This window comes from Chiloscyllium punctatum, chromosome 8 (genome assembly GCF_047496795.1).
Source record: "Chiloscyllium punctatum isolate Juve2018m chromosome 8, sChiPun1.3, whole genome shotgun sequence".
In the NCBI taxonomy this organism is placed as follows: Eukaryota; Metazoa; Chordata; class Chondrichthyes; order Orectolobiformes; family Hemiscylliidae; genus Chiloscyllium; species Chiloscyllium punctatum.
In genome coordinates this window covers 17,326,832-17,354,765 of record NC_092746.1, presented here as the reverse complement: position 1 = coordinate 17,354,765, position 27,934 = coordinate 17,326,832, and the positions used below count along the sequence as shown (strand labels likewise).

The 27,934-nt window shown below is 40.7% G+C and overlaps 1 protein-coding gene across 1 annotated transcript in view; it reads right to left on the bottom strand.

Moving 5' to 3' along the window:
- Positions 1-1,375: 1,375 nt before the first annotated feature.
- The window catches only part of LOC140480394 (reticulophagy regulator 1-like), an 82,889-nt gene continuing 56,330 nt past the window's right edge, over positions 1,376-27,934 (bottom strand). Inside the window, exons 6-9 of the mRNA XM_072575196.1 lie at positions 12,898-13,035; positions 8,529-8,602; positions 6,071-6,194; positions 1,376-5,276 (exon numbers count right to left, since the gene is read on the bottom strand). Of these exons, the coding sequence (XP_072431297.1) occupies positions 4,771-5,276; positions 6,071-6,194; positions 8,529-8,602; positions 12,898-13,035 (842 nt within the window). The 3' untranslated portion in view covers positions 1,376-4,770. The remainder of the gene's footprint in view (positions 5,277-6,070; positions 6,195-8,528; positions 8,603-12,897; positions 13,036-27,934) is intronic.

Below are 27,934 nucleotides of genomic sequence, written 5' to 3'. Positions count from 1 at the left end.
AGAGTCAGGTAGAGAGTAAGAGTCAGAGAGAGACAGTGACACACACAGAAAACGAGTCATAGAAAGAGTCAGAGAAAGACAGAGTCAGAGAGATAGAGAGTGAGAGACAGAGTAAAAGAGACATCGAGAAAGTGTAACAGAGAGAGAGAGAGAATTGTCAGAGAGGGGAGTCAGAGAGAGAGTGACAGAGTGAGAGAGAGAATCGGAGAGGGAGAGTCAGAGAGAGAGTTAAAGAGAGAGAGAGAGAGAAAGTGTCAGGGGGAGACAGTGACAGAGAGAACAGGTCAGAGAGTAAGAATCAGACAGTGAGAGTGACAGTCTTGGAGAGAGAGTCATTCTGACAGAGAGAGAGAGAGAGAGAGAGAGAGAGAGAGAGAGAGAGAGAGAGAGAGAGAGAGAGAGAGAGAGAGAGAGAGAGAGAGAGAGAGAGAGAGAGAGAGAGAGAGAGAGAGAGTAACAGCATGTCTCAGTGACTGCCCCTCATAAATTTGTTTACTTTCATCAGGTCACCTTGGATCATTCTGGTTGATACTCATGTGATATTAAGAACCAACTGAAAATGGTAATTATAAACTCATTAGGCTTAATTGGACATTAATTGGAGATTGTCCTTTATGTGTTGACAAAATCAATGTACTTAAAAATACAGCTCCACAGCCACTACTGGCCAGCTGTCTCTTTCACAGGGTAGAACTACTATGCAACCACTTTCGATATGTCTGCCCTGCCAGTGGAACAGGACACACATGAATGGTTGTGGAGGAGTCTGCAATGTTAGTTGCAAGGTATGCAGATGAAAAATGAGTAGACTTTTCTGAGCCCAGTTAATCCCAACTTTGACACATTTATCTTTTTAATTCTTTTATGAAATAGGAGCATTGCCATTATTACCCATCCCCAATTGGCCTGGAGTTGGTGGCGATGAGCCACTTTAACTGCAGTAATCTATCTGTTGTTGTTACACTGCAACACTTTTGTGGAGGGATTTATAGGATATTGATCCACTCTTAGTGAAGAACAAAGTCAGGGCTGGGTTTCAATGCTATGTGTCCCAATTGCTGCTGGGTGATTCATCTTGTTTTAGTCTTACTTTGAATTCCCCATCAGAACCAATTTTCCTAGATTCAAGGATTGGACTCCACCAATTGGATTGGATTGCCTGAGAATTGTAGGGTCACAGTTCGTCTTACAGCCTGTACAGGAATCCCCTAAACCTGGCTGATCAATCAGGTGTGAATGTGTTGCTGGAAAAGCGCAGCAGATCAGGCAGCATCCACGGAACAGGAGAATAAGCCCTTCTTCAGGAATGAGGAAAGTGTGTCCAGCAGGCTAAGACACACTTTCCTCATTCCTGAAGAAGGGCTTATGCCCGAAACGTCAAATGTCCTGTTCCTTGGATGCTGCCCGACCTGCTGTGCTTTTCCAGCAACACATTTTCAGCTCTGATCTCCAGCATCTGCAGTCCTCACTTTTTCCCTGATCAATCAGGTGGTAAACAAGACAACACATTACCACCATTTTATTTTCCTTAGCTAAGAATTTGGAGATGGGTTTCCAGTCTAATGTCTTACCCCTCCCTCTCCATGTCTCTATGAACAATGCCTATTAATATCCAGAGTACATTTTTTTGATCTATAACACCACCCCACTGCTCCAAATACATAGCAAATAAATAAATTCTACAAAAAAACTGCAGTTATATTCATTAAATGAAATGGATGGACCGAAAAGTATAAGAATGAGAATATGAACAAGTTATTTGTAATTGCATACACATAACAATACATTTCTACCATTTTATTTTCCTTTGCAAAGAGTTTGTAGATCAATAAAGATAGCAGTTTAAAAATAATTACGCAATTCTCATTGTACAATTGACATAATTATAGCACTATACTAGTTAAATTGTACATAAAATGCTTTTTAGGTTGAGCATCGTCAATCACAAAAAAAATCAAATTAACATGATTAGACAAGTTTTAGTTATCAAATCCAATTACCATAATGGCCATATATTTGCCACTGAAATTCTTGATCCTATAAAGTGCTTTCGATGGGAACTGTTCATATCTTGTGAAATATCACAAGACATTCTGTAGTTCGTTATTTTTCTGATTGTCATTTGTTTTACTTGGATGAAACTATTGTTTTATGTGTGATTTGATTGACAGACAGTGCATTTTCATACATCATAAAGTGCAAAAATATGTTTTTCAAAACAATAATCAAAATTCAACTCTCATCACTCTTGGCACCCAGATTTAATAGATTTATAATCCTATTTTTTCACAGAATTCTATGTAAGATATGCAATAAATTAACATAGCTTATGATATAATTATTTTATGCTTTTAATTGAATTAGTGGATTACTTAATAATTAAGTTTATGATCAAATAAATACGCTCACAATAAAGAAAACTATGTTTTAAAAACAGGATTGCCAGTTTAGTTGCAACAAATGCGATCCAACTAATTTGACTTTATATCCAGAAACAGATCTCTCAAAACCATTCAAAGACTTGGCCTAATTTAAATAATCCAAAACATTTTCTGAATGTCAGTTCACAGTTTGAAAAGTGTTAAATATATTAAACCAGCCAGCTGATCAGTGTAGTGTGAAAGGATTCATGAAGGGAGAGGGGATAAATGTTTGTCAGTGAACAAATCGGCACTGTGCACTGAAATTTACAATTGATAAGACTTATGACTAAATCTGCAGAAAATTTACCATCTCATTGATGCAAATCATATCCCAACTTTCAAGGCTTCTTGGCTGATTATGAGTATATTTGACAACTTCTGAACTACTTTTGAAGTGGTGAGTTATATTTAAACACATTGGAACAGAAGTTTAAACATTAACTCAAGCTATGTCTATGTCACTATACATATATGCAAAATTCGTAATGCAGAAATCTTTGTTAACATTAACTGCATTACTTGAATTCTGTGTAGTCACAGTTACCAAAGACCACTTGCAAAGCTAGTGAAAGGATCACAATATAATTTTGTAGAGTCAAAGATACAAATAACCATTTGACCTGGGTTGCAATTCTGAAAATATTTTAACCCAGAAATCAGGCTGTTTTGAAAAAAAATATAATTTAAGTACCGTTCATCCACAGCAAAACCCAAAATGCTTTTATTTGTTACTTTTATTACCTTGTGGAAAGTTCACCCACCAATTCGAACACAGCAGGTTCCACAGATGACAATAAGATTTTGTCCAATCTTCTATTTCAGTGGTGTTTGAATTCATGGCTATCAGAATATCTCTCCTACTCTTCCTCACATATTGTACACTTGGATGTGATTCTGATCACATCCTTTTAGCATCTGATTCAAAAGACTGGGAACAGGCATCTTTAATACTGCAGTGAATTGCTATGCTATATGTGCTCACGTCATTCAAGTGGCATATGAGATTTAAAGTGTCCACATACTTTCTTATCTCCTCACTTCTTTAAAACACGGTGTTACCGGTTTAATGATGGAAATATCTATTGCTAACATATAAAGATAATGTCTTTCGGTGGTCAGGTGGTGTCTGTGTATCCCGTTGGGTAGTTTTCTAACTGTCTGTCCAATGTAGTGCTTGTTACAGGCTTTGTAAGGTATTTTGTAAATGACAATCGTTTTACTGGCTGTTGGTACAAGATCCTTTACGTTCATCAGTAGCTGTTTCAGTGTGTTGATAGGTTTGTAGGCTACCATGATGCCAAGGAGTCAGAGAAGTCTGGTAGTCATCTCCCAGATGTCTTTGATGTAGGGGAGAGTTTCTAGAGATTTTGGGCGTGTAGGGTCTACGTGTTTGAGTTTGTTGTTTTAGAATCGGCAGACTATGTTTATCAAGACTAGATTAATTTAGAATATCTGATTCACAAGGACAAGTTGGATTGAAGGCCCTGTTTCCATGCCATGATGATCTCTAAAGTGTAAATTTTGTTCCAAACAAAGTTAGACCATTAATTGATGAATCCATCTGATGTGTATAAACAAAAAAATTTTAAAAATATAAATCAAAACAAAAAACGATCAAATTGAATTGGTAATGTGATGTGAACTAAGTTTTAATCTGCTTCTTCGCACAGTTCCATCTGCAATTCAATAAGGCAGGAAGTGCTCTAAAGACTGCTTTTAGTTATTTTAATATCCTCATCTGTGAAATATGCCTACCCAACTTTCTTTGTACATTCTACTCAACCACATGAATAAAGAGGCATCAAAGAAGACTAGATTTTCCAGCATATTTTTTGAAAAGTACTCTGCTTCTTCAGCTGTCAATTAGCTGCAAAGCTCAGTCAGAAAGTGATTACCGCTTGGCAGTTTCTGCACACAGGACAAAAATGTTAAATCAAAATGTTTGACACCTGACTGTCAGATCTGGAAGTACATGTCAATTAAAATACGTTTAAAGCTATTTGTTAACAATTCAGATTAACAAGACAGGATTAGTTTCCATGCTGTTATTTCAAGGCATAAAGATTATAGTCAGACAACACACACAAAATAGGTGGCCCATTATACCAAATAACACAAATCAAATCAGTTCCTTCAATAACTAGGTTATTAAATGATGATAACTGCGCAGCTCTATTTCACTTCTCTCATTCTTTCATTGCTGCACTTAGTTTAATATTCACCAGATCATATTAATGAGGTTTGGCTGTTGTTTTGGGAACAACAGTAGTAAATAAGCTTGTAGCTTCTGTTTGTTTTGTTGTTCACATGTGGTTTGTACGTTTATTCTCCAACCCTGAAAATAGGCTTAATGATTTCCCAACAGGTTTGCCAGAAAACCTGACTTGCCATCTTTGGCTTGTTGATTCGCTGTTTGGCCCTGATCCAGTCCTAATTCATTCTCAATTTGCTCCAACTCAGACTCGTCAAGCAATTCAAAGTCATCGGCCTCATCAGCGTCAGTGTCTTCACTTGAGTTCAGCTGTGGGGGCATGGTCAGGTTGGGTTCGACGGCCTGCAACTGGCCTTTTACAGCAGATGATACTGTTGTAGCAATGACATCAGTTGCCATAGTGCTGACCAGGTTGAAGCTCTGCTCATTGGACAAGTTCAAGAGAAGTCCAGCAACAGCAATTCCTGTTCGGATGCCTTCCTGATATGAATTTACTTCACTGGGTTCCAGGTTGGGAACCGGTGGGGTAGGGATGCCAATGCTCGAATCATCATCATCTATTATTCCCTTAGCATCAACTGAAGGGAATTCTGGAAGATCTCTAGCGAATGCTTCCTCAGGATCACTCGGATGATCTAGATCTACATTAAAGATTAAACATGGGAGAATTAAAACAAAACACTAATATCATTGAACTGTTAGGAATGAAATTAGGAATCAGCAAAAATATTGCCCTTGCCAGTGATGATCACATCCCAGTGAAAGAAATTTTAAAAGTTATTTGAAGATGAGAAAACCTTACTTGAGGTTCAGAAAACAATGAATAACTATTTAAAAAGTAAATAATTGCAAAAGATAAAAGAAAATATATATCATGTGTGCTGTGGAATATATATGTATATATATATATATGTATCTCTGAAAAGAGAACTTATTAGTGCAATTTTTCTGAGATTGACTTTTCCCTACAATGAATGTTGGACATATGTATGCTTTGCTAAATATAAGTACAATTTAAGATAAAATCCTTAGCTTTGACATGGAGGTGAACCATCCAACCTGCCAAAATACAATTCCGTAGCATGGCCAGTCACAATAATTCTGAACAGCAGTTCGATTTGTTTAGCCAATTAACTAAATTACTGTCGAATTAACACACATTCACAACTGTGTGAACTTAGCATCCACAGGATATTACCAATCATTAAATAATACATTTTTGCTCCTTCAATTTAAAAATTTCAGCAAAATCATTGAAAATGCCCTCAACGGCCAAGTACTTCCTCAAATTAGTGGCATCTCCTCTTCTCTGCAATGCAACATATCACAATATAATACAAGAGTTTTCAATCTTTAAATTTTAATTTGCTTAATTTCAGATTACATATAAAAATGTTCTTTATATATTTTCAACATTAGCAAAAATTCACTGTACCATCTGAGGCATCTGTCTGTGGGGTATGACCTTCTGACAAGTTAAAGGTTCCATTTTCTGTCCATGTTTCTGAAGGTTCAGTGTCAGAAATAGATAGTTCTTTGCCAGTTCCTGAACTGCTTACCTATAAAATGAAGGTAAAAAAGCCAGGACACAACATGGTTCTCACAGCAGTCATAAATCCTCTTCTGCATACCGCCCTAGCCCAAATAACTGCTTTAGGTTCCTTGTTCTCACTTTCAAAACCTTCCTTGGCTGTTCCTCTCCACTGATCTCACAAAAACTCGTTAATAACCCTTAGCTTCTCCAAAACAAGTTCAATTATCACTGCCCACTCAACTTTGCTTACCATCCTGAACTTCCTGCCTAATTCCCTTCCTTCCTTCAAACATCTCCTGAAAATACTTCTCTTTGTGCTTTAAATCATCACTTTCTGTTTGCATATTTCCTCCTTCCTTGAAGTTCATTTTCTTCCTTTACGCAACAGACCTTTCTGTATATGGGGAGTGAAAGAAAACATTTAAGCTGCTGGTGGTGTTTTGCACAATGTACAGTGACAGCTAAACAAATGGGAAATTGGGGCATTTGTAATAAGAAAATGCTCTTGTAATTCCTGTGCTTACAATCTTCACTGGGATTTTATCAGAATGAGTAGATAAAACATTAGTGAGTGAGGCATTCAATGAGGGAGTGTGGTTGCTGGAGGAGTGTTGTTTTGTTTTCACCTTCACCTGACTCTTCCTCTTGGTTTAGCAGAACAAGTTGTGGTAACAGAAAAGCTTTTTACTTACAATAGATACAGGTCGTTCTGGTATAATGCATATTTTGTTAAATGAATTGGCTATAACGTGACTGATGAATTGTAGATGGTGTTTGGGTAATGTAAACTTTCTATTGAATGGGTATAGAGAGTTTCTATAGCAAGATTCTACAGTGTAACTATCCATCGTGGTTTTCTATAGCTTGATGGTCTATAGTGTGGGGGAGGACAGGAATGCAACTGTCGCGTTATAGCAGTCTGCATGGAAGGGCAGCATGGCTGAGTGGAATAGACGGCATGTGGGAAGTCAAAAATGGGCCATACTTTCAAGACAAACTATTCTGCAGGAATGCCAATGGCTGTGCAAATTTGACCTGCAGATTTCAGAACTTGATTCCACAGCTGGACTCTCAGTGGTTACTCAAGTTTTCAAAATCCGCTCAGTGTGATAGTGAGAGAATGTAAGCAAATCCTTACAATTTTGATATTATTTTAGGAGCAAATCATTGCAGGTGAGGGAATCTGAACTGAAAACAAAAAGTGCTGGAGATCATGATAGTATCCATGATATCTTGACTGTCTTTCCAACATGCTTCAAGTCCTCATTGCACCATACCAAGCAATCATGCCAATGTACTAATATTACTTAGCAGCAATGCAGTATCACATGTATAATGTGATACATAATTCAGTAATTATAATTCAATTATGATTCAATATATAATTCAATTATGCCTATCATAGATCACGAATACAGATATTCAGGTTGGGACTTATAAAAACAAGTATCCATTTGATCACCATGCCATTCACCTCCTTCAATACGTATACCCTTCATCACAGGCACATAATGCCATCACAATTTTAAAAGGATGTGAATGCATCAGAGAATGTGCAAAGAAGATTTGAGAGAATTGTTCCAGAGGGTCTTTACTTACATAGAGTACTTGGAGAAGCTTTGAGAAAAAAGGGACCAAAAACATTTGACAAAAGTATTCAAAATCATGAGGGGTCAGGACAGTGTGAATAGCATGAAGTTGTTTCCATCGGTGGAAGGATGAAGAACCAAAAAGATGTTGAATGACAGTGATTGATAAAGGAAGAAGTGACGTAAGGAAAAGATCTTTTATGCAGTGAGTTATCTGGATCTGGAATGCACTGCTTCAGAGTGTAATGGAGACAGAATCAATTGTGGATTTCCAACTGAGAATTGAATTAATGGCTGAAGAGGAAGTAAATGCAGACTGAAAAGTGGGACTCCTGCAAAGGGACAGTACAAACAAGTCAAATCAGCCTCCTCTGTGCTGTAACCACTCTGATTTTATTTATAAGACGCACTACAACAACTTATAAGGCCTCTTTCAACAGCACTTCCTAAACACAAGATCTCTAGTCTACAAAGAAAATTTCAGCAGCAGACATTTGGGAACATCCTCATGAAGTTCCAATCCAAGTCACCCACCATCTTGACTTGCCATTAAACTACTTCTCCTTCATTTATCATTAAGTCAAGAACCTTGAAATCTACTCCTAACAGCACTATGGCTGTACCTACAGCACATGGACTGTAGAGGTTCAAGAAGGCAGCTCACTTTCCACCTTCTCAAGGATATTTAGGGATAGGAAACAAATGCTGGCCCTGCTAGTGACATTTACATTCCAAAAACAAATTAAAAAATATAAAAAGTATTTGCTAACCTTGGGACAAAGAGCAGATGTATCCACTTCACTCTCATCTTCTGACTTTCTTTCAACTAATTCCTTTTGCTTCACTGCAAGATGACATACAACAGATAAGCAGAGGAAGTGTCACAGAAAAATGATTTTTTCTTTAGATAACAAAGGTCAAAGGAAGGAAGGAGTCAGCAACCAAAAATAAAGCAGTAACGAAAATGAAAAATTCAAGAATTTATCAAGGATTGACATTTTGACAGAAAAGTGGCTTCAATGTCTTTGTGACTGACCACTTCATTGGTTCAGCCATTTTTAACATTTAATAACTCAGCCAAAGAAGGCCAATGTTTGAAACAAATTATTTCATTTTGATCCAAATATATGCAAATAAGTTTGTTTTCTTTTATTGCTGTTGAAATTTGAAAATCCATGTTTTTGTAAGAGTAATTGGTAGAACATTGGTTGAGGAAAAAGGGAGGCATTCTAGAAGCAATGGTGTGAAAGTTTGCGTCATCAGAACAGATTGGAGAATGGGCCTTCTATACACTGGAAATGGAGAAACTCAGAAATTTAACCTCATCTGCCAGCCCACCGATCACAGTATTCAACAGATCATCCTCCATCATTTTTGACAGCTCTCACATGATGCAACCACAAAATAGATTTTCCCCTTTTAAGTATTCTATAGGGACTGTTCCCATCATGTTTACACAGAAAACTGGGCAGTCACATGCTCTCCTTCCCTATGGCACGTATGGCTAATGGAGGAAATGCAACACCTGTCCTTGTCTTGTTCCTCTTGGTTCGAATCCCACTATGGCAGATAGTGGAATTTGAATTCAATTTTTAAAACATCTAGAATTAAGAGTCTAATGGTGACCAAGAAACTGTTGTCAATTGTCAGAAAAACCTTCCTCGTTCACTAATGTCCTTTAGGGAAGGAAACTGCTACCTTTACCTTGTCTGGCCTGCATGACTCGAGTCACACAGCTACGCAGTTGATTCTTAACTGTCCTCTGGGCAAATGGGACAGGCAATACCTGGCCTACCCTGTGATGTCAACATCTCATAGAACATAGAACACAAAACAGTACAGCACAGAACAGGCCCTTCAGCCCACGATGTTGCGCTGACCATTGATCCTCATGTATGCACCCTCAAATCTCTGTGAACCATATGCATGTCCAGCAGTCTCTTAAATATCCCCAATGACCTTGCTTCCACAACTGCTGCTGGCAACGCATTCCATGCTCTCAAAACTATCTGTGTAAAGAACCTGCCTCTGACATCCCCTCTATACCTTCCTCCAACCATCTTAAAACTATGACCCCTCGTGTTAGCCATTTCTGCCCTGGGAAATAGTCTCTAGCTATCGACTCTATCTATGCCTCTCATTATCTTGTATTCCTCAATTAGGTCCCCTCTCCTCCTCCTTTTCTCCAATGAAGAAAGTCCGAGTTCAGTCAACCTCTCTTCATAAGATAAGCCATTCAGTCCAGGCAGCATCCTGGTAAACCTCCTCTGAACCCTCTCCAAAGCATCCACATCTTTCCTAGAATAGGGCAACCAGAACTGGATGCAGTATTCCAAGTGCAGTCTAACCAAAGTTTTAAAGAGCTGCAACAAGATCCCACGACTCTTAAGCTCAATCCCCCAAAACACCATATGCTTTCTTAATAACCCTGTCCACTTGGGTGGCCATTTTAAGGGATCTATGTACCTGCACACTCTGTTCCTCCACACTGCCAAGAATCCTATCCTTAATCCTGTACTCAGCTTTCAAATTCGACCTTCCAAAATGCATCACCTCACATTTATCCAGACTGAACTCCATCTGCCACCTCTCAGCCCATCTCTGCATCCTGTCAATGTCCCGCTGCAGCCTACAACAGCCCTCTATACTGTCAATGACACCTCCAACCTTTGTGTCATCTGCAAACTTGCTGACCCATCCTTCAATCCTCTCATCCAAGTCATTAATAAAAATTACAAACAATAGAGGCCCAAGGACAGAGCCCTGTGGAACACCACTCACCACTGACATCCAGGCAGAATATTTTCCTTCTACTACCACTCGCTGTCTTCTGTTGGCCAGCTAATTCTGTATCCAGACAGCTAAGTTCCCCTGTATCCCATTCCTCCTGAACTGAATGAGCCTACCTTGGAGAACCATATCAAATGCCTTGCTGAAGTCCATATACACCACATCCACAGCTCAATTCTCATCAACTTTTCTAGTCACATCCTCAAAAGGTTTGTGAGGCATGACCTGCCCCTCTCAAAGCAACGCTGACTGCATTTAATCAAGCCATGCTCTTCCAGATGGTCATAAATCCTATCCCTCAGAATCCTTTCTAACACCTTGCAGACGACAGACGTGAGACTAATTGGTCTGTAATTACCGGGGAGTTCCTTATTTCCTTTCTTGAAGAGACGAATTACATTTGCCTCTCTCCAGTCCTCAGGTCTGACTTCAGTGGAGAGCGAGGATGAAAAGATCTTCGCAAGTGGCGAAGCAATTGCATTTCTCATTTCCCAAAGCAGCTGAGGACAAATCTGGTCCGGGCCTGGCGACTTGTCAATCTTAATGTTTGACAAACTTTTTAACACATCAGCTTCCTCTATCTCTATCCATTCCAGCATGCACACCTGCTCTTCAAAGGTTTCATTCACTACAAAGTTCGTTTCTTTCGTAAAGACAGAAGCAAAAAATTCATTTAGGGCTTCCCCGACCTCCTCAGACTCCACACACAATTTCCCTATGCTATCCCTGATCGGCCCTACTCTTTCTTTGACCATTCTCTTATTCCTCACATAAGTGTAAAATGCCTTTGTGTTCTCCCTAATCCGTTCTACCAAGCCTTTCTCGTGCACCCTCCTGGCTCTCCTCAGACCATGAATGAATAAAAAAAACTGTCCAAGGGCTCAAACACATTTTTGAGTTGAAACAGTGACTTTTAGTCCTTTCAAATTAGTATACTGTAGTTGCTGCACATGATTTGGTCTCCCCTATATTGGGAGGCCAAACATAAACTTCCATCTAAACAACTCATAGTCAGGTAAGAAATTCCTGTCAAGTTTTACGGCCAGTCGCTGGTCCAATGACAATGTTACTCTTGACTGTACATTAATCCACTGAAAACATTCTCCATGCACCAACTGGGACAGCAGAGCCACCACACTCTGCATTACTTGACTTACTCTGGTCCACCCAGCAGTAGCGTACTGATACTCAACCTGGCTCAGGAGAAATCAGATTCGTATGGGAGATATCCACCTCTGGGAGGTTGACCAGACTCTTTGCTATCTTCCCCCAGCCCCAGCCCCACCCCTCACCCATTTATCTCTCCACCCTAAGGGCTTCCTGTCTCTATCCCTGATGAAGGGCTCTTGCCCGAAACATCGATTTTCCTGCTCCTCGGATGCTGCCTGACCTGCTGTGCTTTTCCAGCACCACTCTGATCTAAACTCTGGTTTCCAGCATCTGCAGTCCTCACTTTTGCCCAGTTAACACATATCGAAGCCTATGATATGTGCAGGGAAAACAAACTCCTCAAATAAACTGCCCCAGTGAAGTCCCAGGTTTCAACCTTCCAGCTGGAGAATGGGAAATCTGGACAATGTTCAAAATACAAGCTGTAATTCACCTCAACATCAAGGACACCAATATCAGGACTTCATTGCAGCTCCTAGCAACAGCTTCCAAACTGATGGACTTTAAACCTAGATGTCAAAAGCACCACCACACCACAGAATTTCCTATTATAATAGCTTATAACCAAAACATTGCTTCCAAATCTCTCTTCTCATAATCTGCACAACAAATGAATAATTGACTAAATGAGGGAAACGGAGTGAAACGGCTACCTGGCAGTACTTCGTCCTGAATCAGCAGACCGTGAATTTGTCATGCATTCAGGCTGACCCTTCATGAAGGAGTGATGAAGGAGAGTTTTAGGTGAGAAGTTAAACTGAAATCCCACCTACCTTGTCATCATCAATGAAGATTGATGGAGTTCTCCCAATGTCTAGCCCAACATTTACTATTAAACTAACATCATTAAAACAGAGTATCTGGTCACTTGTCTATTTCCTAGTCATTTATCTATTTTCTGTAGCAAACCAAGTGATGTTTGTCCCACATTACAACTGTGACTGCTGCTAAAAGAACATATTTGGCTCTGAAGGGTCTTGGAAAAAGTTCTTTAAATGTAAATTCTTTCTTTATTTCTTGCAACTGTTAGAAAGATTACCAGAATAGAATGCGTATTAGAGAAAAAGATTTGCTTAATAATGCTTCATTAAATTATCACACTACTAAATTTGAGATCATTTCACTATTTATTTATCTTTTTGATATATAGCTTAAAAGTTAATGTAAAATTGTTCTTACTTTGCCATCTTGCTTGCAAATGTTGTACATAGTCCCTTAGACCAAAATCCAATCGCTGCAAAACTGGTTCAATCTTGTTGTAAATACTTTTCCCAAAATCACAATAGTTTACTAAAGGCCTCAACAGGATACATAACACTGTAAAGCCAACCAAGAAACAAAAAAAAGGTTGTGTGTGATATCACATTTTGACATAATTTAATAAGGAGAAAAGACAGATGATAGTGGAGAATAACTTAATATAAGACTCTGTAAAATGATTATTACTGGTCATGAAGCTTAGTTTTGCTCACTGTTATACTCAGATTTCATGAAACTCACTTATATGATCATTGCTACTCAATACTAGATCAACAGTATAAAGTTTACATATGGTTAGGAACATATTTTATTTAATTGGATCTTTGTCAAGACAAATCATAACTTACCATCAGAAACAATTCACCTTTATTTCCAAAAGTGTCAGTCATATAGCACAGAAACAGGCCCTTCGGCCCATCATGTCTATTGACAGGCAGCATACACCAAACTATACTAAAACCATTTACCTGCACTTGGTCCATAGTCTACTCTGGCCTGGAATTTAAGTGCTCATCCAGATGCTTTTTAAATGATGTGAAAGTGTCCTGGCACTTACCTGTAACAATTCCTGGTCACATCATTAAGGTGACGTTTTAATAGGAATTCCGATGTTGATCACATCACTAACCTGTAACAGCTCCCTGTCACACCACCAAAATAAATAATTAGTTTTCCAGTTCTGAGGTCAGCTAAAATAATAACTTAATTAATCAATAAACAGCAGAAACCTATCTAAATTCTATTTATCAGAGTTTATTAAAATACCTTCCTGATTTAAAAAATAACTGCTGTTAGAATTCTGTAAAGAATTAAAGATATTATAAAATTCTCCTTACTTTTCACTTAAACAACTTTATCCATTCACATGTCTTAAAATAATAAATACCTCCACATCTCTTAGACATAAACAGCTGCAGTTTCTCCAAAGTACCAAAACTGCCTTGTTATATCGAAATATATATTTAATACCTTAAAGCTCCAAACTAGTATTCATCTCTATTTATTCTGTGGAACATAGGAGAACAAGGGGTGACCTTAATGAGGTGTATAAAAGCTTGAGGGGCATGGATGGGATAAATGCTTGTAGTCTTTTTCCCAGGGATGAGGAGTCCAAAACTAGAGGACATAGGTTTAAGGTGAGAGGGGAAAGATTTAAGAAGGACCTGAGGGGCAACGTTTTCATGCAGAGAGTTATGGGTAAATGGAATGAGCTGCCAGAGAAAGCGGTTAAGCTGGGCACAATAGTAACATTTAAAAAGCATTTGGATTGGTACATGGTTTGGAAGGGCTTAGAGGATATGGACCAAATGCAGATAATTGGAACTAGCTGAGTGGGCACCATGGTCAGCATGGACCAGTTTGGGTAGAAGGGTCTGTTTCCAGGCTGTATTACGCTATGACTCCAGTTAGTAGTACCTTCAGATGGCATTCTTTGATACAGATGTCAATTCATTCTAAGCATGTCCCAATTTTCCTGCCTTCTCTCCATATCCCTTCAACTAATTCCAATTAAAAATCTGTCTAATACCTCCTTAAATTTACTCACTGTCCCAGCATCCACTACCATTTGGGGTAGCACATTCCACAGATTCACAACCCTTTGGGAGAAGTAGTTTCTCCACAACTCTCTTTTAAATTTGCTCCCCCTTATCCTGAGACTATGACCTCTCCGAGAATGCCCCACAAGAGGAAACATCTGCTCCATGTCTACTTAATCCATAACTTTTATCATCTTGAATACCTCAACTTGATCTTCCCTCATTCTTCTAAATTCCAGACAGCATAGGCCAAAACTGCTCAAAGCCCTCATCTCTGGGATCAATCTAGTGAATCTCCTCTGAACTGCTTCCAATGCCATGACATCTTTCCTCAAATAAGGGGACCAAAACTGTGCACAATACTCCAGATGCAGTCTCACCATACCCTGTCTAGTTGCAACAATACTTCCTTACCTTTATATTGGCTGCATGCTAGCTTTCTGTAACTCATAAACAAATACACTTGGATGTCCCTGCACCGGAGCACCCCAAAGTCTCTCCCCATAAAGATAACACTTTCACGTTTTCCACGCCCAAAATGCAAGATGTCGCAGATATTCACGTTAAACTCCATCGGCCACATTTTGGTCTAGTCTCCGAACCTATCTATATCCATTTGTAAGGTTGTTATTTCCTTATTGCAATTTATTTCCGACCTATTTTCGTGTCATCCATAGATTTGGCTATAAAGCCTCCTATCCCTGTATCCAAGTCATTATTGCAGATTGTAAATAATGGTCCCTACTAGTTATGTCTTGCCATCCAGAAAAATAAAATTATCCCGACTCTCTGTCTTCTGTCCACCAGTCAGTCATCTATCCAGGCTAATAAATTACCCCTAATTCCACATGATCCAACCTTGTGAACTAACCTTTTGTGTGGCACCTCATCAAATGCCTTCTGGAAATCCAATTAAATTACATCTACAGAATTCCCGTTATCCACTTTGCTTGTTACTTCTTTGAGGAACTCTAGCAAATTAGTCGAACAAGATTTGCCCTTCATAAAACCATGGTGACTCTGATGGAAGGCATTTTGACTTTGCAAATAACTTCCTTGATCATTGATTTTAACACACTCTCAACAAATGTAAAAACTAATAGGTCTATAATTTCCCACATTTTGCCTCTCACCCTTATTCAAAAAGAGAGTTATATTACCCACTTTCCAATCCACTGGAACCTTTCCTGTGTCCAGGGAAATTTGGAATATTGTAACCAATGGATCCATTAACTCCGCTGCCACTTCCTTCAATGCTCTAGGATGTAGGCCATCAGGCCCAGGTGACTTGCCTGTCCTCAATCCTAACAGTTTCCTAAGTACCTTTCCCTATCAATGTTGATTGTTCTAAGTTCTACCTTATCTCTTGCCTCTGACATGCCCATTCCAACAGGAATGGGACTATTGTCCTCTGCCATGAAAACTGAGGCAAAGTATTGGTTCAGCATCCCTGCCATCTGAGTCCTCCCTGCTATTATCTCTCTGGTTTCATCTTAAAGGGACCAACATTCACATTAGCCACCCTCTTTCCTTTTATGTACCTTTTGCTATCCTTTTGATATTTTGTGCTAGTTTTCTTTGGTAATTAACCTTAGCTCTTTTTATTAATTTTTCAGTATCCCTTTGTTTATGTTTGAATGTTTCCTAATCTTCCATCCTGCTACAGGCTTTGGCAAAAGACCTTTTGACTTTACATTGTCCTTGACCTCCTTACTTAGCCATGAAGGTTATTTTTAACCTCCACCCAGTTATCATCTTTCTTTGTTACTGGGATGTATTTTAGTTGTGAGGAATTGAGTAGCTGCTTAAACATCTGCCACTACTCATCTGCTGTCTTACCATTTCGCCTTCCTGCCCAATACTCTTGGCCAAATCTGTCCTCCTGCCTATGTAATTTCCTCTGTTTAATTCCAGAACACTACTGTGGGACTCCACTTTAATAATAGTAGTAATATCTATCCTATACCTTTCGCATTCTATAGTCTTTTCAAAATACCTTTCTTTCAGTTTCGGTCTTAAGATCGGTGATACTTTTATTTAAGAATCTGGCCCATAGATAGATGAATACAGACCTGATTTTAACTGTTCCTTGGTGACGTTTATATCTTGCTTGGATTAATTGATCCAATGATTAACTCATGATCCTATCTGAACAACGCCTTCCCAGCTGACATCCATTACTTAATCGCTACCACAAATACATTTCTCCTTCCTTCCCAACCATGATTGGATCAGCGATTTTAAGATCTTCAGCATTTCTGTACATCTTAACACACTGAGTGGAAAAACCTAGGTTAATTAAATAGTTGACAATACTTTAAATTATAATGTTGTTTTCCAAAATTATAACTAGTTAGAGTATTTGAATAAATGCCATGAAGACCGCAAGGACCAATCCCTGATGTTCCACTCTGCGTTAGCTGCATCTTTGCTCACTGCCTTACCCACAAGCTTACTGAGAATGCAGACATTGTTCCCCAGTGCCAAAGACCATAACACCAAACCAGCACTCCGTTGGTCCTACTACTTATTACTATTACACTGATACAGTATTGTTCCAAACTAGTAGTTCCACACATGATCCCACACACCAGAAAGACTCAGCATTACAACAGTCCAACTACCTCTCAGTCTGACCATTTCTCAACTTCTCCAGCTTTGCAAAATTCAGGTCTCTGTGACCTTTGTGCTTTTCCAAGACTTTCACATCTCATCACGCTGTCTTCCAAGAATGAATATTATGTTTCCTGAGTTACCAAACTCAAATAACCTTGCCAACACAGCCTATTACCAGATTTCTTTCCTGACTACCAGTAAGCTGTAACATCTTCCCTACCATTTGTATCTGTATAATGAGTCAGTAATTGCAAAGTTTGGTTAATAGTTTTAAAACTAAACAGGAAGATTTACAATGTGAAAGCAAAGTATGCCTTGAGAGCTAATAAATAACATGTACATTATTCAGTAATGAAAATTTGATTTTCTAAACTACTGCAAATCTAGTTGTATATTATGCACAGTATAATGTTAAACTCTGCATCCAAACATAAAAAGTAACATTAAATGAGGTTGGGTGGATATATTAAAAGATTAGAGTGGTACTGGAAAAGCACAGCAGGTCAGACAGCATCCAAGGAGCAGGAGAATTGATGTTTCGGGCAAAGGCCCTCCAATCAGGAATGAGGCAGCGAGCCTCAGGGGTGGAGGGATAACTTGGAAGGGGTGGCGCATGGGGAGAAGGTAGCTGAGAGTGCAATAGGTGGATGGAGGTGGAGGTGAAGGTGATAGGTTAGAGAGGAGGGTGGAGCGGATAGGTGGGAAGGAAGATTGACAGGTGAAACAGGTCATGAGGACAGTGCTGAGCTGGAAGGATAGAACTGGGGTAAGGTTGGGAAGGGGAAATGAGGAAACTGGTAAAGTTCACATTGATGCCCTGGGGTTGAAGGGTTTCGAGGCGGAATTTCTCTGACATATTTCCAAAAGTTATTTCAACACATGCAAATTTATTCTGGCACTCTTGCATCACTCTTCTTGCATATTTTGTTGCTGGCCCTATTTTCCAACCACTTACCTCTTTAAAAAATCACATTCCTTTCTTTGTGATGATCTTCAACTATGTATCTCAATGTTAAGCAAACTAAAAACTCATTCTGGTACTATTTAAAGCAAATCATTGATAGTACATGGGTGTTAGCAAGGAAATAGAAGCAACACTGTTTCAGAGATTGGAAGAATATTGTCTCTGCAGGCAGTATTCAACAACTTGCAAATCCCTTTTTGCTGCAGCATGGACAAACGTACAAATTTCATCCAACCTGCTGTTCCATGCCATTTCAGCAAACCAGTCAAGCACGGTAGCGTAAATTAAAATTGACGTTGCATTTCTTAAAGAGGAGTCGCACTGCATTTTGAAAGGTTCTGGAAGTCGCATGGGAAAATAACCTGATCTGGATTAAGGCAAAAGCATGAGAATCAGCAAATTCTAAGCTTTTCAAATGCTGCACTGGAAGTCTTGGTGGGGAGGATGTCAAGAAGCAGGTGTAAGCTGCAGTGAAGGGGTCTGTGGCTCTGAGACTCAGAAGGGAAAGGGGGAGAGGAGGAGAGTGCTAGTTATAGGGGACTCTCTAGTTAGAGGGACGGACAGGCGGTTCTGTGGACATGGGCGAGACTCTCGGATGGTTTGTTGCCTCCCGGGTGCCAGGGTCCGAGACGCCTCGGACCGTGTCTTCAGAATCCTTAAGGGGGAGGGTGTGCAGCCAGAAGTCGTGGTACACATTGGCACCAACGACATAGGTAGGAAGAGGGGTGGGGAGGTCATTCAAGAGCTCAAGGAGTTAGGCTGGAAGCTAAAAGCTAGGACAGACAGAGTCGTCATCTCTGGGTTGTTGCCGGTGCCACGTGACAGTGAGGCAAAGAATAGGGAGAGAGTGCAGTTGAACACGTGGCTGCAAGGATGGTGTAGGAGGGAGGGCTTCAGATATTTGGATAATTGGACTGCATTCTGGGGAAGGTGGGACCTGTACAAATAGGACGGGTTGCACCTGAACCAGAAGGGCACCAATATCCTGGGGGGTAGGTTTGCTAGCACTCTTTGGGGGGGTTTAAACTAATTTGGCATGGGGATGGGATCCGAACTTGTAGTCCAGCAAGTAAGCTAGCTGTGTGTCAGGATGCCCAAGACTGTAGGGAGGCTGTGGAGAAGGTAGCACTGACAGGGACTACTTGCGGACACAGAGATGGGCTCAAGTGCGTATACTTCAACGCAAGGAGTATCAGAAATAAGGTGGGTGAACTTAAGGCGTGGATCGGTACCTGGGACTACGATGTTGTGGCCATCACGGAAACGTGGATAGATGAGGGACAGGAATGGCTGTTGGAGGTTCCTGGTTACAGATGTTTCAGTAAGATTAGGGAGGGTGGTAAAAATTGCTAATTAGAAATGGTATAACGGCTGCAGAAAGGAAGTTTGAGGGGGATCTGCCTCTGGAGGTAGTATGGGCTGAAGTCAGAAATAGGAAAGGTGCAGTCACCTTGTTGGGTGTTTACTATAGGCCCCCCAATAGCAGCAGAGATATGGAGAAACAGATTGGGAAACAGATTTTGGAAAGGTGCAGAAGCCACAGGGTCGTAGTCATGGGCGACTTCAACTTCCCAAATATTGATTGGAAGCTCTTTAGATCAAGTAGATTGGATGGGGCGGTGTTTGTGCAGTGTGTCCAGGAAGCTTTTCTAACGCAGTATGTAGATTGTCCAACCAAGGGGAGGCCATATTGGATTTGGTACTCGGTAATGAACCGGGACAAGTGGTGGGCTTGTTAGTGGGTGAACATTTTGGTGATGGTGACCACAATTCTGTGACTTTCACCTTGGTTATGGAGAGAGATAGGTGCGCACAACAAGGTAGATTTTATAATTGGGGGAAGGGAAATTACGATGCTGTAAGACAGGATTTGAGGAGCATACGTTGGGAGCATAGGCTGTCAGGGAAGGATGTGGTGGAAATGTGGAACTTTTTCAAAGAGCAGATACGACGTGTCCATGATATGTATGTACCTATCAGGCAGAAAAGAAATGGTCGTGTGAGAGAGCCTTGGTTGACGAGGGAGGTTGAATGTCTAGTAAAGAGGAAGAAGGAGGCTTACATAAGGTTGAGGAAACAGGGTTCAGACACAGCAGTGGAGGGATACTGGATAGCCAGAAGGGACCTGAAGAAAGGGATTAGGAGAGCTAAGAGAAGGCATGAAAAATCCTTGGCGGATAGGATCAAGGATAACCCCAAGGCATTTTATGCGTATGTGAGAAACCTAAGAATGACGAGAACGAGGGTAGGTCCGATCAAGGACAGTAGTGGGAGATTGTGTATTGAGTCGGAAGAGATAGGAGAGGTCTTGAACAAGTACTTCTCTTCAGTATTTACGAACGAGAGGGACCGTATTGTTGAAGAGGAGAGTGCGAAACGGACTGTTAAGCTAGAAGAGATACCTGTTAGGAAGGAAGATGTGTTGGACATTTTGAACAACTTGAGGATAGACAAGTCCCCCGGGCCTGACGGGATATATCCTAGGATTATGTGGGAAGCAAGAGAGGAAATTGCAGTACCGTTGGCAATGATCTTCTCGTCTTCACTGTCAACGGGGGTGGTACCAGGGGACTGGAGAGTAGCAAATGTTGTGCCCCTGTTCAAAAAAGGGAATAGGGATAACCCCGGGAATTACAGGCCAGTTAGTCTTTCTTCTGTGGTAGGCAAAGTAATGGAAAGGGTACTGAGGGATAGGATTTACGAGTATCTGGAAAGACACTGCTTGATTAGGGACAGCCAGCACGGATTTGTGAAGGGTAGGTCCTGCCTTACAAGTCTTATTGAATTCTTCGAGGAGGTGACCAAGCATGTGGATGAGGGTAGAGCAGTGGATGTAGTGTACATGGATTTTAGTAAGGCATTTGATAAGGTTCCCCATGGTAGGCTTATGCGGAAAGTCAGGAGGCATGGGATAGAGGGAAATTTGGCCAATTGGATAGAAAACTGGCTAACCGGTCGAAGGCAGAGAGTGGTGGTAGATGGTAAATATTCAGCCTGGAGCCCAGTTACAAGTGGAGTTCCGCAGGGATCAGTTCTGGGTCCTCTGCTGTTTGTAATTTTTATTAATGACTTAGATGAGGGAGTCGAAGGGTGGGTCAGTAAATTTGCAGATGATACGAAGATAGGTGGAGTTGTGGACAGTGAGGAGGGCTGTTGTCGGCTGCAAAGGGACTTAGATATGATGCAGAGCTGGGCTGAGGAGTGGCAGATGGAGTTCAACCCTGCCAAGTGTGAGGTTGTCCATTTTGGAAGGACAAATAAGAATGCGGAATACAGGGTTAATGGTAGGGTTCTTAGTCAGGTGGAGGAACAGAGGGATCTTGGGGTCTATGTACATAGATCTTTGAAGGTTGCCACTCAGGTGGATAGAGTTTGTAAGAAGGCCTATGGAGTATTATCGTTCATTAGCAGAGGGATTGAATTCAAGAGTCGTGAAGTGATGTTGCAGCTGTACAGGACTTTGGTAAGGCCACAGTTGGAGTACTGTGTGCAGTTCTGGTCGCCTCACTTTAGGAAAGATGTGGAAGCTTTGGAGAGGGTGCAGAGAAGATTTACCAGGATGTTGCCTGGAATGGAGAATAGGCCGTACGAGGATAGGTTGAGAGTTCTCGGCCTTTTCTCGTTGGAACGGCGAAGGATGAGGGGTGACTTGATAGAGGTTTATAAGATGATCAGAGGAATAGATAGAGTAGACAGTCAGAAACTTTTTCCCCGGGTACAACAGAGTGTTACAAGGGGACATAAATTTAAGGTGAAGGGTGGAAGGTATAGGGGAGATGTCAGGGGTGGGTTCTTTACCCAGAGAGTGGTGGGGGCATGGAATGCGCTGCCCGTGGGAGTGGTAGAGTCAGAATCATTGGCGACCTTTAAGCGGCATTTGGATAGGTACATGGATGGGTGCTTAATCTAGGTTAGAAGTTCGGCACAACATCGTGGGCCGAAGGGCCTGTTCTGTGCTGTATTGTTCTATGTTCTATGTTCTATGTTCAGAGGAGCCACATAAGCTATAGGGTCCCAGGAGGTTCTCAAGACACACTCAAAAGGTAGATGAAGCAGAAAGAAATGGGAGTTAAGTTTGAAAGTCAAACCCCAAGCAACTGTGTGGCCAGAGAGCCAATGACATAATAGATATTATTGAAAAAAATCTACCCAAAAATAGAAGTAGAAGCTCTGACACAATTTGTTGTACTGAAAGCCACATACGTTAATACACAGAGACTTTTGGTTGCAGACAGAAAGAATAGGTACATCTTCAGCGTCTGTGTCGTTGTTGTGTCACCATGATCTTACCAGACCACGGGGGGCTGCACTCTCAGAGAGAAGCGACTGGTGGTGATTTAACATGAGGGCCACCAGACCTCAGGCGAGGGAAGAGGTTGAGAAGGAGAACCCTTCATAGTAACTTCAAACCGGTGATGGGAATTTTACCCACGCTATTGGCAACGTACTGCTCTGCAAACCAACAAACCAGCCAACTGAGTTAAATCGATTCCCCTTCAGTTCCTACTCAACTTTCCAAAGTAGTTGACAGCTATTCTCTGGTTCATTTCTCAGGGCAAGGACTTCACCAAACAGAACTTGTTTTCAAACATTTAAACAAAGGGGCAGTAAACTATCAGTCATCATTAACTGATGCATTTGCTACAACACATCTTCTACTGGTTGGAACTCAATTATCAGGCAATCAATACTTTCCTCCAATGCAATATAAAAGCTGATTTCATTTTACATTTGTGTATCTTGCAAATCGTCTTGATGAGTACAAAATAAAAGATTTGAGAAAATGTTTGTTCAGCAATATTCAAGTTCTGAACTACCAAATGATTTTTTAACTTCATGAGCGGTCAAGGTCAGTGAATCCATCTATAAATGACACATCCTACTAACTGCATTGCTAGCTTCAGAATATGCTCAATTTACTATCACTCTCACCTACCAATCGCCATCCATTCGGACTCATGTCTGATAAACTTGGTGAGGCTTTTTTTAAACATAAGGTTTATTGTGACAAGGAAAGTGTATAAATTATTAATAGGAATTATCAATATTAGTAAACTTTATTAATACTGGTGAAACTTATTAAGAGTTACCATTTAAAAGAGTGTAAATTGAGACAGATATGGAGACAAAAATAGCATGAATGTTGACAGTCATAAAGATACGATTTGGAACAGCCTGAAGATAGGTTGTGGTGGAGGCACTAATTCAAAGAGCACCACGTGCTAGTGTGGCAGAGAAACCATTTAAAAGAACATGAATGGAGAGTTCAGGAGAGACACCATTTTCGGAGGTAAGAGGCTCGTCTTTGGCTTCACGTTTTAACAAAATCCATGAAGGATACCGCAGAGGAAAAGGTAAGTGATTGGTTGGTAAATATTTTTCTTATTGATCTTCCAAAACTGGAAGTACATTAGTACAGATCCTTTATTCACACGTCAAAAAATCAAAAAGACCTAAAAAACCGAAAAAGTCTTTTTCAAAGTGGACCAAAACAGACCAACAAACATACTGAGTTTGGGCCTTTGGAAAAAAGATCAGTTGTAGGGTTAAGCAGAGTTTTTTTCTAAAAGGGGCCAAACAGATTTGAACAGACCTGAATGGACCTTCTGTGGAAAATATTTTATTAGAGGAAAATACTGTTTGTCTGATGACCAAGCTCAGATCAGTAGAAGTGTTGCAAGCTTTTCGGTGACTGTTTTGTGCCTGATTCTTCTCCTATTCTCCACACCTACTCACACACCATGATTGCTAGCAGTTGGGTGCAATCGTCACAAGTGGTTATAACCATTCTGAATTTTTAAAACTGATTCATTAAGCAAAGTGACAGTTTTTCCAACAGTCAATAGAACTCTACAGGTTCCAGAAACTCATGCAAGATTTAATTCTATTTCTTTGGCCAACATATCTGAATCACATTCTGTGCTTTGCATTTCCTTAATGTAAACTTTGCCAAATTTACTGCAGTTTAACAAGCTCAGGAATTCTAACAGACTCGGTGAGCTCAATTTTAATGATATTTGCTGAGTTGGAAGAGATGATTAAACCTTTGCAAATCTATTACTGCTTGCTACCTGAAAACCAAAAATATCCTTTATCTAAAAAACAGTTGGTCCTGAAGTATACGGGATATAGAGGAATAAAGTACTCTGACAGCAATATGTGGAACCTAATGATGCCATTGTGATACATGTGTGTAGTTACTGACTATAGCTCAAGGAGCTTCAACTCAGAGTGAATGAGTTGAAGTCTGATCTACAGACAGTGATGCCTCAATGTTAGAGACTTTTACCTGGATACTTTGTTCCAGAAGGCAGTAACACCATTTAGGCTAGGGTGTTATGATTTGATGAATGGTCTGAGGCTGGTAAGGGGACTGAGAATGTATTGTTACGACTTGAGGTAAACCCCATCTGCTAATTTAAACCAGCGACACAGAAAAGATTTACCCCATGCTATAATCTATTCAATTTCAAGAGGCAAAGAACTATCCCAGGGGTCACTATTTAACATAAAAAATAGCAATTTTATTCTTTAAATACAACAGGGAATATTAAAACCAACAACTATTTACAACTCCTTTCTCTTAAATCTATCTTTTACCTCCCACTCTACAATACTAGTCCAATAAAAAAAATCACGACTAAGATTTACCAAAAAAAAATCAATTTTCAAAAGCTGTCGACTTCTCTTTGTATCTTCCTCTGCAGAGTTTCTTTCACTTCCTCACAGATTACAAGTGGAGGTGAGCTTTTTTGGGTGTTTGGTTTCAGTTAAAAGAGGTTCGACAACCATGTCATATGAATCAACTCTTGCTTCAGGTACTGAAACTTTAAAGGATCTGCATAAATTGATATTTTTATTGCCCTTTAGTAGTAATGTATTTTGTTAACAACATTTTTTTTAAAAACCATTTTTTTAGATATACTAATGTCACAAGAGGCGTCCTACTTCTATATTGTGTAGTGGGTGAATGGTCATGAAGGGTAATTGAGTTGCTAGGAAGGCATACCAGGACAAGGGGAAATGAGGGTGCCATGGGCAACATTTAGAGGAAAATACAGGTTCCTGCCTCAAATCTTAAAGGTTTGTGTCAATTTTACTTGATATAAATCCAACTTGATATCTCTATTTAAGAAGCCCAAAATCCCAAATGCTGTGCTATTCACTCTCTCAACTGGAACTACCATTTTCAATGATCAATGCACATACACTCCTGCCTCTTTCTGCACATTCTTTAGAATGATGTGTTAGGTCTACATTGTCAGACCTCTTGGGTGGAGTTCTCTGTATTCGTCACTAGTGAGACACGGCAGAATGTGACTCTGAGTGAAGGACCAAACAGACAGTAGACGACGAGCAAACTTTGCAACTGCCAAACAGGTCTGAGATGCTCTGAAGGAAGAAAGTATAGTCTGTAAGATGGGTCAGCAGGCTGGCCACAGCACTATGGTACAGAAAGTCATTCAAGCAGGGAGAACAAAAAAAGAATGTAGTGGCAATAGGAGACAGTGTTGCGAGGGAGATTGACACAGTTTTCTGCAATAAACAGCACGAGTCAAGAAAACTAGAACAACACCAGGGCTCGAGAAGAAATATGGATGGCAGGGTGAAAATTCAGTTGTCATAGTCCATTCAGTTACCAACAATATAGGGTAGACAAAGAAAGAGGGTGTGCAGTGTCACTATGAGGAATTAAAAACAGCAAATCAGACCCTCAAAACTATTCAATGTTCAAATATGCTCTGCTCAAATTGGCATAAGGCAAATCAACAAGTACGACATAATAGCCATTAATCAGTCATAGCTATAGGATGACATTGAACTTGAACATAGAAGAACACTGACAATTATGAGGAAGAGGAAGCAGAAAAAGGTGAAGGAGTGACTCTTGATTCAAGATGATATTTTCACAATAGAGAGAATTACTCCAGTTCAGGAAATCAGATTGTAGAAACACATTGGGTAAATGGGTAAAGGTGAGGAACGATAAAGACAAGGAGCCACTTGTAAGAACAGTGTGTCAGCCACCTAACACTAAACACATAACAGGACAGGTATCGAAGAAGAAATAATTTCTGTTTTCCAGCGGCAGCAGCAACTTGAAAGGCAGGAGCTTGCACCAGGGGCCTGCCAGGAGCTGTGAGTCACTGATTTGAACCTTTAAAAACTTACCACGAGCACGGGAGTCCTCCATTTCTGTTTTCCAGTGGCAGCAGCAACTCGAAGGGCGGGAGTTTGCACCAAGGGCCTGCCAGGAGCACTGAATCACTGATTTGTGCTTTTAAATTTGAAGTCAGAGAGCAGAAGTTTCTGGGAAAGGAGGGACCTCTTATTTTTATTTCCGTTCAGCTATATAAAATCAGTGTTTTCTAAACCCGAGATCCTACCCTTGTAGGGCCTCCCATCCAACCACCTTCTGTCACCTTAAAGACCAGGGGCATATCAGGTAAGCGTCTCTTCTTTTCTACTTTGTGATAAGGGTACTAGCAGGGATGGCAGTGCAGGGAGAGCAATGTTCCTCCTGCATGATGTCTGAGGTGAGGGACGGCATTAGTGTCCCATCCAAGTACATCTGCAGGAAGTGCACCCAACTCTCGCTCCTCCAAGACCGTGCTGGGGAACTGGAGTGGGAGCTGGATGAACTTCAGATCATTCGGGAGGCAGAGGCTGTGATAGATAAGAGTTACAGGGAAGTAGTTACTCCTAGACACAAAGAAAGCTGGGTGACTGTTCGAAGGGGGAAAAAACAGTCAGTGGAGGGATCCACTGTGGTCGTTGCCCTGAAGAACGTGTATACTGTTTTCGATACTGTTGAAGGGAACAACTTACCGGGGGTATGCAATGGGGCCCAGGTCTCTGGCACAGACCCTGTCCCTGTTGCACAGAAGGGAAGGAGGGAAAGGAGTGTGTTAGTCATTGGGGACTCAATAGTTAGAGGCTCAGGTAGAAGGTTTGTTGAGAGCGAACGAGATTCACGGTTGGTGTGTTGCCTCCCAGGTGCCAGGGTCCGTGATGTCTCTGATCGTATCTTTGGGTCCTGAAGGGAGAGGGTGACCAGCCTCAAGTTGTTGTTCATGTAGGTACCAACGACATAGGTAGAAAGAGGGATAGGGATGTAAGGCAGGATTTCAGGGAGCTAGGGTGGAAGCTTAGAACTAGAACAAACAGAGTTGTTATCTCTGGTTTGTTACCCGTACCACGTGATAGCAAGGCAAGGAATAGGGAGAGATATCAGCTGAACACGTGGCTGCAAGGATGGTGCAGGAGGGAGGGTTTCAGGTTCTTGGATAATTGAGGCTCATTCTGGGGAAGATGGGACTTGTACAAACAGGATGGCCTTCACTTGAACCAGAAGGGTACTAATATCATGGGTGAGAAATTTGCTGGTGCTATTCAGGTGGGTTTAAACTAGCTCAGCAGGGGGATAGGAACTGAAGGTGTAGTTGCAGTGCACAGAAGGATGAGCGTAGGAAGGACAGGGACAGGATTTCAGGGGCACAGGATTGTGCTGGCAGACAGCAAAGTGGTTTGAAGTGTGTCTACTTCAACGCCAGAAGTATCCAAAATAAGGTAGGTGAGCTTGCAGCATGGATAGGTACCTGGGACTTCGATGTTGTGGCCATTTCGGAGACATGGATAGAGCAGGGTGAGAAATGGATGTTGTAGTTTCCAAGGTTTAGATCTTTCATTAAGAACAGGCAAGGCGGTAAAAGAGGGGGAGGCATGGCCTTGTTAGTCAAGGATAGTGTAACGGTGGCTGAAAGAACTTTTGATGAGGACTCGTGTACTGAGGTAGTGTGGGCTGAGGTTAGAAACAGGAGAGGACAGGTTATACTGC